This window comes from Hyaena hyaena, unplaced genomic scaffold, assembly GCF_003009895.1.
Source record: "Hyaena hyaena isolate Hyena2069 unplaced genomic scaffold, ASM300989v1 scaffold_189, whole genome shotgun sequence".
Classification (NCBI taxonomy): domain Eukaryota; kingdom Metazoa; phylum Chordata; class Mammalia; order Carnivora; family Hyaenidae; genus Hyaena; species Hyaena hyaena.
In genome coordinates, this window is record NW_024080821.1 from 1,479,780 (window position 1) to 1,491,022 (window position 11,243).

The 11,243-nt window shown below is 53.2% G+C and overlaps 1 protein-coding gene across 1 annotated transcript in view; it reads right to left on the reverse strand.

The window, feature by feature from the left end:
- Nucleotides 1–958: 958 nt before the first annotated feature.
- The window catches only part of TRIM25 (tripartite motif containing 25), a 24,758-nt gene continuing 14,473 nt past the window's right edge, over nt 959–11,243 (reverse strand). Inside the window, exons 7-10 of the mRNA XM_039241138.1 lie at nt 8,446–8,472; nt 8,022–8,105; nt 7,843–7,944; nt 959–5,201 (exon numbers count right to left, since the gene is read on the reverse strand). Coding sequence (XP_039097069.1) covers nt 4,672–5,201; nt 7,843–7,944; nt 8,022–8,105; nt 8,446–8,472 — 743 coding nt within the window. The 3' untranslated portion in view covers nt 959–4,671. The remainder of the gene's footprint in view (nt 5,202–7,842; nt 7,945–8,021; nt 8,106–8,445; nt 8,473–11,243) is intronic.

Consider the following 11,243-nt stretch of genomic DNA (forward strand, 5'->3'; position numbering starts at 1 on the left):
GGCTGGACTTCTGAGAGGAAACACTTGGTCAGCACAGAAAATCTTGTCACAAAACATAGGCTAGGGAAATCATCAGCCATGAGACATTTTCACCCAAATTACCCCCTTTCAACTAGCTTTCCTTGTTATATTGGTGTCCCTTCATTTCCCCTCACTCAGACCTGCTTTTCTAGAGCCTTCCTACAGTTCATGTATGGAGACTGTGGTACAGTAAAATGCAGGTAGACTGCTCCTCCAGGCTCAGTAAAGGCTGGGGACCGTCCATCATTCAAGATGCAGGGGTGTTTCAAGACCACCTGAAACATGATGAGGAAACAGAGGGAAGACCCAGGATGGAGCCCAGTGTCAGTGAACGGGGCCCTCCCGCAACCACAGGGAACTCAAAACCAGCCCGCATCCACACAGGCGTGCACCCAGCCTTGGTTCGACTTCTGAGGGGCGAGGAGGTACCGCCCCTGAACAGAGGTGTGTCCCGCAGCAGCCGAAGTGCCATCTCTAAAGGGGAGGGCAAGTCTGTAACTGACATATTGAATATATTTGTGGGGACAGGGACAGGAAGAAAAAAAAAACTGCGAGAGGTGAGGTGTGAGAGAACAAAACCAGACTTTAAACCCTGAAGGCTGCACACCAGGGAGAAGAAACAGGAAGCTCCTTTTAAGGACGGGGTGTTTTATTCAAGGAGACTGGTCAAGAAGGGCTTATTCCAAGTTTCAATGTCCCACCACCTCTATACTGACAGCACCTGGTGCACCATGAGGCAATTCTGCCACTCATGGGCTGGCAGTGCGGCTCTACAGGCTGAAGGACACAGCTGTGGCTCTACAGTAGTGCGGCTCTACAGGCTGTCAGGACAGGGCTGTCTTTGCTTCAGACAGCAACCACAATTCACGGTCGGTCCCCAGGCCACCCCCACTTCCGGCCGACTGGCAGATCCAGAAAGTAATGCTAACCCTGAAAATTATTTAGAAATAAATTTATTCAGGAATAACAGAGAATTGCAATTTGGAACACGCAAATCACCACAAAACAAACCATAGGCAGAGCCTGAGAACCAAGGAGAGGAACATTCTTTTATAGAGGAAAGGTGGGGAATTGGAAGGAGCTGTTATAAGCGAATGGTCCATTGGTGTGAATGGTCCACTGGTGTGAACTGGGAGTTCCAAGTGTAGTGCCTTTTCATTGGCGGACTTGGGACGGTCTCATTGGCTGGGCTGTTGCCAGGGGAGAAGAAAATCTCCCTTCCTCCCGCTGGGTAGCATAGGCTCCTTCCTGTGGGCAATGCATGGTAGCTCTTCCCAGCTCCTCCCCTTGGGTCTGCAAAGGGCTTAAGGAGCGGTACAGCCCAAGGGCTCCCCCTTCCGGCCTCCTAACTCGATTTTAAACATAGTTTCCTTTATTCCGTTTCACACTCCCAGGACATCTTAGTCTGGGCTGCTATAACAAAAACACCAGAAACTGGGTGGCTTAAATATTTATGTCTGGCAGTTCTGAAAGTTGGAAGATCCATCCAAGAGCCAGTGCTGATGGGTTCAATTTCCAGGGAGGAACCACTTCTTGGTTCATGGTCTTCCTGCTGTGTGCCCACATGGCAGAAGGGGCAAGGGTGCTCTACGGGGGTCTCTTTTATACGGGTACTGATCCCACTCACGAGGGCTCTGCTTTCATAACCAAGTCTCCCCACCCCATACCATCACACTGGAGGTCAGGTTTCAACATGTGATTCTGGAGGCAACATGAACATCCAGTCCATAGCACATGACCTCCCTCGAGTTCAGTAATTCAGAGAACTCACAGAACTCAGAAAGTGTGATACTTTTCAGTGTGTATAGACATCGTATAGACCCTCTACACAGACTTCGATGCAAGAAAAATACCAGCCACCGCTTTTTATATTCACAGCTTCTAAGGCATGTCAACCAGCCCTGGCCCTAGTATTTTCATGGGTTTTGAAAGCTCTGTGTCTACAGCCCCAATGATGTTCTGAAGAATCAACTCTTTAAAAAAAAAAAAAAAAAGCTCGTGAAATAGTAGCACAAATACTCCTACCAATTAACTAAAATCAATAGTGGTGAGAGGTGGAATAGAGTAAGGAGATAACATGTCAGTATTAGTTATAGATCACAGATCCATTTCTCAGTGATTAAAACAGGGGAACTGGCCAGTCTTGAATAATACAAAAACTTGACCCCTGATCAGATCATGCCAGAGTGACTAAGTCCCTGATGCCTGGGGTCTGGGATAGTATTTTTTATGTTTGTGTATCTGGGTTTTCTGACTCTTCCCCCACGGTACCGGGGGGCATCTAGGAGGCCTTTCCTCCATGATGGGAGGGCCAGAGTGGTTAGTGGAGTCATCCAGTACCTCCTCATTGACTTATCTTGCAAAACGAGAAGTTAGATGAATCCACTGTTGCCCCAAACTTGAGGACTCTAGGCTGGGCAACAGCCCTGCAAGGCGAGGGGAGTGTAAGGTCTCCCCACTGCAAACAAGATGACCCGAGATGGCGAATATGCACACCTTGATTCACATCTCCAGGGCGCCTTGCACAGAGTTCCCCTTGGGCCACCTCCTTGCCGCTCTTAAAAACAGAGGGAACTGCACTTCCCTACCCTGAGGTGTAGGGTCACCAGGGAGAAGTTCCCTCTGTTGCCCATGGGTCTGTGGAGCGAGCCCCAGCAGCACCCGTGGATTACCCTTCAGCATCCTCCTCTTCCACGCCTAGCTGTTTCCCAAGTGGGAACTGGCTTCAGACAAGGCTTTGGTTTCAGAAGATCGATGAAGATGCTCTTGACCTTTGCCAAAAGCAGAGAAGAATCACCAAAGAACTCTCCTTCCCAGGATCAAAAGAAGAAAATTAAAAGCTGCATCTCAGCTACTGCAGGGAGGTCTTCCCTACGAAGATGATCTCTCTCCCGAGGAAGTGAAAGTCCTTACCGGGAGAGGACACAGAGCAACATCCCTGTCAAGAATTTCCAATGCTCTGGGCCTGATTAGAGTGCCCTGGAATTCCATCCAGCACAAGGCCAGAGATGCGTTCAACTCTCAAATATTCATATAAAAGTTCTGGGGTCCTGACATCCCCAGTGGTTGACCTCTTTTTTATACCACAAAAAGCCTGAGCTGAGCTCCCCTCTTAGGAAAGCCCAGGGTAGGATTTGTTTTACCAAAAAGAGGTTAAATTTCTCCCACTTTTGGATTGGGAATTTACATCCTGGCAACGTCAGCACAGAAGGAGCTCGGGGAATTCCGGCGACCCATTCCCTCCTGCCCCTGAGCAGACTGGGGTTACTTTCACTGCACAGAAAACCCTGCAGGAAAGAGATCCCCTCGTGCTGGAGTCCCGTAGTTCTCTCACTGGCCCTGGAAGTCTCTGGGCCCCCTCGCCTGGTCAGTCCCCACACCTGGAATTGGCTCAAAGGAGAAAAAGAGAAAAGGCTAGTGCAGTGCCAGTACCAGGCACGTGACTCACAAGAGAGTCACACCGGGCCGGCGGCCTGTGGCCAGGGATAAATAGGAATGTTGCTGTTTCCCACGGGACCTGCTAGAAGACTCTCTTGGCCGCAGGTGGTCAGCCCAGCAAGAGAACTAGCACCGCCCTGGAGGCAAGCCCCGCATGACTTGTCTGTATGTATGATGATGGGCTGCGGATATCAAGTTTGTAGTCCACTTGACTGTACTGGCCGCAGTGGGATTTACACCAGCCAGTCCAGTGCCTCACAGCCCTGGGGACGAGCGGCTATCACTGAGCACAGTTATCAGTAAGAAGGCAAGACGCTAATAAGAGCAAAACCACCACAATGTCGACCCAGCTCAGGGTCACTCTTGCCCAGTGGTGTTCCTTGCTCCAAAGCCTGTGGGAAGAAGGCCTTCCGCAAGGCTCTTGCGTGTGCTGCCAGGGTATCCACCAAAAGTGGGAGTGGGAAGCGTTCCCATCCAGGGGACCTGGGCCACCTTGACCTTGAATCACAAATTCAACACAGGCTGACTGAGATCATGGTTTGAAACCTCCGTCTGAAAAGTTTCCTGCTGGATTAAACATTTTAAAACCATTGACGGGGCATGAGGTACAAGGAGAGGAAGGGAAGCAGGACCATTCTCCAGTGGAGGGAGAGGACCCTCTTCTTCTAGAAACTCTGATCTGGGTGGAGACCTGCTATGGGCAGTTTTCCTGAAGGACAGAAAATAACCAGGAGTCTGAGCATACATCTGAACCCCCACCTGCAGGGGGTGAATAATATTGAAATTCAATGACGTGGTAATTGTTTTTAAATCTATGTAAGTTGAAGAGCCCTAGAGAGTAATCAAAACACTAAGGTCCGAAGGCTGCTCCAGAAGGCCAAGGACCTTACACCGGGTGACCTGGGAAAGAGCCTGCGTGGCTACAGATTCCCTCCGAGAGGAAAGGGCTCCCATGACTTTACCTCCCCAAACCCCATCCAACTGCCAGCAGCTGCGGACCTACTGGAACAAGGGGGAGGAGGTCACCCTGCCCCAACGGGCACCAGGAGGTGGAAGTGCTTCCTGGCCCACAGCGCAATCACCTCCCCCACCCTCCACCCCCACCCTCCCACACTCTCAACCCTGAGGAGTCTCAGGAAACTCTCGGAGAGTCCCGCCTGCAGCCCTCCCACCCCTGCCCTGGGCACCCAGAGGCCAGTGTCCATGGCCGGCCTACTTGTAGGAGCAGATGGAGAGCGTGGCGCCCGCAGAGAACACCCAGAAGGCTGGGTACAGAGCTTCGGTGAAGTCCACCTTGAACTTATACATCACGTGGACCTTGTCGGCGACGGCAAAGAAGATGACGAAGCCATGGTCACAGTTGAGAAGCACGCCGACCCGCGTGGCCTTGGTGGGGGGCAGCGTCTTCTCCACATTGTTGTGCCAAGCAGAGATCTTGGTATTGAACCACTCCACGCACCAGGAGGCGCTGTTGCGGCCGAGCCGGCTGTCGGGGCCCTGCCGCGCCATGCTGCCGTAGCAGATGCCCACCCCGCAGAAGTTGTTCTTCTGCAGCTCCACCTCCCAGTACTGAATCCCCTTCTTGTAGCAGTGCAGGCCCAGCACCTGGGAGCAGTACGTGAACCTCTTGGGATGTGGCTGGTAGTTGAGGGGTAAGTCGGCCACGGAGGCTACGGTGTACTTCTCCGTCAGCGCCACCTTGTTGTGGGCCGTGTTGCAGTCCAGGCTGAATTTAATGGCATCTGAGAAAGCATCACCCAAGGAACCAATTACAAGGAGCCCAAAGTGTTCTTACTTTTAACCCTTTCCCCAACTGGTAGTACTTGTTCATTTACTTTATCCGTTTGTCCACCCAACCTGCCATCTAGCCATCCACACATCCATCTTTCCATGCATCCAACTATCCATCCGTTCATCATCCACACACATATCCATCTATCCACCCATTCTGCACAGCCAGCCAGCCACTTGTCCACCTGTCTATCCATCAATCCAGTCACCTGTCCATCTATCAGTCACCCATCTGTCTATTCATCCACCCAATGCCACTCACTGAACACCCAATTCTGTGCAAGACGCACAATTTGGAGCAGGCGCGGCAGCTGACCTCATGGAGTTCACGCCGCAGCCAGAGAGGTGAGCAACCTGCGCACAACACGGGGAATACGCATGCCGCCACAGGGTGGGCACGCGGCTACAGGGGCAAAGAGCTCACTTGATAGGTGGGGAGAGCATGGGGGAGCACTACCCACCTGGGCTGGAATGTGAGCAGAGTGACAGGAAGATGAGAAGAATTAAACAGAAGAAGCGGGGGGGGGGGAAAGCTATTCAGGGCAGAGGGTACAGCGAGTGCAGAGCTTGGGGTCACAAGGACAGTGGGCGCCAAAGGCTGGGCAGCAGGCGAGAAGTCTAGCAGGAGAAGGGGGACGTGTTGGGGCCACACAGTAGACAGGTAAGGGGTCCAGACTGTACTTGGTGGGCAGAGGGGAGCCGAACATTTGTGAGCACGGAAGTTACCTGACTGTATTCCCCTGGTTAGGACACACACGTGGCCTCACCGCCCTTCCTGCCACACTTCCAGCCAGTTCCAGGGGATTGAAGACAGGGCTCAGCCTCGTGTGGTCCCCAGCCTCCAACTCCTTCCCAGGACACACCCATCTCTACCCCTTCCCTCCCAGGAGAGCCTGGACCCTGGGAGAAAGGTTCTGGGCAGTTCTGCACAGGGACAATCCCTGGCTTGGGAACCTGGACACCAAGAGCCCTGGGTTTGCACCACCTCCTGCCGCCCCCTTGTGAGGTGGCTTAGGGCAGGATGCTTTTCACAGAGCCCTGAGTTTCCCCGTGGGCAAAATGAATGGGCTGGGGAAAATGTTCTCCAAGGTCCTGGGCTGCTAGAACTCACTTTCCCTGCTCCCCGGAGCGTGGGGCTCCAGAAACACTTGGCTCAGCACCCCACCAGCAGCTGGGCAGCAGTTAGCTCCAGCCCAGAGCCAGGCCTGGGCCTAGCCTGGGGGCGGGAACAGCAGGAAGCTCAGGGAAGGATGGCCCTGAGAAACCCAGGTACCTGCCCATCCCCCGGGTCCCGCGCCCCGCTCCAGAGAAAGGAGGGCCAGGGCCGGTTTTGCAAGACAGACCTTGGCTGCTGCACGGAGGTGGGTACAAATGGAAGGTGCTACCGTGTGAGGCTGCGGGATGAAGGGGAAACAGAAAGAGCGATGGTGGGGGGAACCTAGGCCTGGCCGTGGGGCAGGAACTCCAATCACTTCCAGTCGGACCAGGGAGGCCAAGCCTGCAAAGGAGCCTAAGGAGTGACCAGAGGGGCAGGTGGAGCCCAAGGGGGCACAGGGACTCAGCAGCCGTAGGGAGACAGGGTTCCCAGAAGGAGGGATGCACCTGAGAGGACCAGCCAACTGAAGGCTGACAGGTGTTCTTGACATTTAGCTGCACGGGGGCTGCCGCTACCCTCAGTGTGGGGACAGAGGCCAGACTGCCATGGGAGAATGCGACTCTTAGTTCTGGCGTCCCCAACAATGCCCCGCCCCCACCCCTGGAGCTTTCAGAAGCACAGAGACATGCAGGGGGGGTCTGTCACGCTCCCCAGGGGCTCAGACACACAGCCACAGCTGAGGACCAGCGCCGGGGGGGGGGCGGGGGGGGTGTGTGTGTGACATCGCAGCTGCATTTTTCCAACTTCCTTCAAAAAGGATCACTGAGGAAATGAGCTTCTCGACAGCTTTCTAGGCTGGTCCCCTGCCGCCTGATTTTGCAGCACTGGCCTGGGGCCCAGAAATTGGTATTTTTAACCAATATTCAGGTGAAAGGGAGGTGGACCCAGAGTGGTAGCCAAGAAAGGCTGGCTGCACTGGCTGCCGCTTTTGTTTTCCTTTGTTTCTTTTGCTCTGCTTTTGTGATGCGGGAGAGTTAAATATGCTGCAGAGGGGCGGGCCCCAGGAGGGCAGGTGAGGATGAGGAGGGGTGTGCAGACAGAGCAGGAGGGGCCCCTCTTCTCTGTGAAGCGCGGGGGAGGGGGGCATGCAGAAGACTGAAGCTATGACAAGTGGGAAGGTTCTGGAATGGCAGGGCAGCCGGCGGGACATCCAGAGCAGGACTGAGGCACAGCCGCGGGCAGCAGGTGCCGGCCCAGAGAAAGAGGCGAGCCGGGCTCACGAGGGCTGCGGGTGTTTAAAGCACCTCCGCAAGGTCCGCGCTGCCTAGGAAGGGAGGTGAAGGAGGGCAGGTGCTGACGGAGGACGGCGAGTCGCTAACCGGGCAAGGGGGGGCCAGGCAGGACCTCCCGACAGAGGCGAGGGCCAAGGCCGTGCACAGCTACACAGGACAGCCCGAGGGCCGGCGGGACCGCTCGCCAGGGCCCATGCTACTCACATTCTAGGAGCTCGGACCTGGACTTGGCCAAGAAGGTGTCCAGCACGTTGCTGGTCTTGAGGAGCGTCGGGTTCGGCTGCGCAGTGGAGGCTTTGGTTGCATCTGGGTGAGGACAGAGAGCCGTGTTCAGAACCAACTCAGGAAGGACACCCCACAGCCCCCTGCCCATGATAACTCACTCTCTGGGCCTGCTTGCTTTAAATCCAGTAACTGTTCTGGGGCTCCGAAGGTGGGCATATTGATGGATGAGGCAGAGGCAGCGGCTGGGGATGAGAAAGAGAAACGTGAATCGGACACACAACAGAGTGACCAGATGGCCTGTCCTCCCTGCCACACTGATTTTCAAGAGCTCCTTCCACAAACACACACCTGGACAGCCGGCGTGATGCGGGTGCGTCCAGACAGGGCTACGCTCATCATCTGTCTCATCCACTTACACTTGCCCTCACCCTCAACCTCAGGCCCACCTGCCACCAGAGAACAGAATGACAGAACTCGGGCCCTATCACAGAACCTAATGAGAGAGAGGGCAGCCTACTCTGCAGTTAACTCCACACCTGCGCAACCTCAAGAAACAAAAAGATGTACACATGTGTCACTTACGAGGTTTCTTGGATTTCTTTTCTTCTTCTGAAAAAGAAAATTTTTAGAATTAAGCTATTTTTACGCACTGCACAATGACACTTTTTGCGCACTGCACAATGACACTTCAAACATACCATAATACTAGTCAATTGCGTGAAGGCGACCCATACAAATAAAGCTAGGATGTTGTAGCTAGAAACAAGCAAACAAATCAATGGGGACAGAAACCTGCCATAGTAGTTTGGGGGACTGGGACAGATAATAAGGAGCATGAAGGAATTTTCTGGGGTAACGGAAATTCATTAACTTGATTTGGGTAATGGGAACACACACATATGCATCTGTCAAAATTAATCTAACTGCACATGTGAGATCTGCATATTTTACGGTAGGTATTACATCTCTTTAAAAGGAAACATGCGGGGCGCCTGGGTGGCTCAGTCGGTTAAGCGTCCGACTTCGGCTCAGATCATGATCTCCCGGTTCGTGGGTTCGAGCCCTGCATCGGGCTCTGTGGTGACAGCTAGCTCAGAGCCTGGAGCCTGCTTCATGTTCTGTATCTCCCTCTCTCTCTGACCCTCCCCTGCTCACGCTGTCTCAGAAATAAATAAAAACGTCTAAAAAAATTTTTTTAATAAATAAATAAAAGGAAAAATGCAAAAGAAAACATATAAAAGGGGGGGAGAATATTACAATAGTCTTTTTTTAAATGCTTATTTATTTTTGAGAGAGAGAGAGCATGCATGTGCATGAGTGCGGGAGAAGCAGAGAGAGGAGCCAGAGAATCTGAAGCAGGTTCCGCTGTATCAGCACAGAGTCTGATGTGGGGCTTGAACCCACGAACCATGAGATCATGACCCGAGCTGAAATCGAAGGTCACAATGAGCCACCCGGGTTCCCCTATCACAACAGTCTTTAAAAACTATCTGGAGGAGGGGTGCCTGGGTGGCTTAGTCGGTTAAGCGTCCGACTTTCGCTTAGGTCATGATCTCGCGGTTCGTGGGTTCGAGCCCCGCGTCAGGCTCTGTGTTGCCAGCTCAGAGCCTGGAGCCTGTTTCAGTCTGTGACTCCCTCTCTCTCTGACCCTCCCCTGCTCACGCTGTCTCTCTCTCTCTCTCTTAGAAATAAAAAAAAAAAAAAAAAAAAAAAAACTATCTGGAGGAGCGCCTGGGTGGCTCAATCGGTTTAAGCGTCTGACTTCGGCTCTGGTCACGATCTCATAGTTCGTGGGTTTGAGCTCCGCATCAGGCTCTGTGCTGACAGCTCGGAGTCTGGAGCCTGCTTCGGGTTCTGTGTTTCCTTCTCTCTCGCCCCTCCCTGCCTTAAGCTCTGTCTCTCTGTCTCAAAAATAAACATTAACAAAATTTAAAAAATAAAAAATAAAATAAAAACTATCTGGAGTATGCACCTATGGAGACTAAGTTTAGCTAAAGCAATGACTCTCTAAGTGTGGTCCCCAGCAGCAGCAGCATGGCCAGGGAATCTGTAGGAAATACAAACTCTGAGATTCCATCCAACACCTGCTGAATCTGAAAGCCTAGGGATGGGGCCCAGCGATCTGTATTTCACAAGCCCCTGGGTGACTGTGATGCATACGAAGTCTACTTGAGCTAGAAGATTCCAGGTTTCCTCCGCCACCTTCCCCACCACTTGGATGACAAGGGGTGTTTTGGATCTTATCCCTGCCCTCCCACAGGGTACTTTACGTTACAGATAAGCCCAGCTCTCTCCTATTATCCTCTACCTCCCCCCACCCCAGCCCCCACTCAGCCCCACACGACCCTCTAGCTCTCCTTCCTCCCCCTTCCGAGCGTTTTCCAGGTGTGGTCTTCACTCTGCCCCCATCTCCTCCTCACCTGCCCACTCCCACTGGACCAGCATCTTGGGGCATCTTGGGAGGACGCCAGGCTGCGCCACGGGCCTAGGGCACGGCATGGGCCCCCTCCCCAGTCATCACAGCTGTTCAGAGTGTCATCTACACTGTGAACAATCCACTCCTTCCCTGCCGATTTCCCCATCTCAGCCCCCGGCCGGCACCCACTGCTCGCTCCTGCTGAGAGAGGTGCCTGTGATCTGGGGAAGGGGGAGGAAGTTTCGGGGGAGCATGACCTATGCCCTCCTCACCAGGCAGCCCGGCCCCTGGATCTACGCCATTCGGAAATGCCAAGGACAAACTAAACTCTCAGAGCAAATGGCACAGACCAAGAGTCCACTCGCCCACCAGGGACAGCTTCCCCGTTCACGCTGCCTTCAGGGAAGCAGTAGCAGCCACAGTTCAGCTTCTCAGGGAGCCTGGGTGGCTCAGTCTGTTGAGCAACCAACTCTTGATTTCAGCTCAGGTCACGATCCCAGCCAGGGTCGTGGGGCTGGGTCCCACATCAGGCTCCAGGTTGAGCGTGGAGCCCCCTTGAGATTCTCATTCTCTCTCTCTCTCTCCCTGTCCCTCTCCCCGACTCGCTCACTCTCTCTCTAAAATAAAAATAAAATAAGAGCTTAATGGGGCGCCTGGGTGGCTTAGTCGGTTAAGCGTCCGACTTTCACTTGGGTCATGATCTCGCGGTTCGTGGGTTCGAGCCCCGCGTCGGGCTCTGTGCTGACTGCCAGTTCAGAGCCTGGAGCCTGTTTCAGTCTGTGACTCCCTCTCTCTCTGACCCTCCCCTGCTCACGCTGTCTCTCTCTCTCTCTCCTAAAAATAAATTAAAAAAAAAACATTTAAAAAAAAAGCTTCACAATCAGCATCCCAGGTGCGCCTGAGGTTCACTCCTTTTTTTTTTTAAATTTTTTTTTTTAATGTTTTATTTATTTCTAGGAGAGAG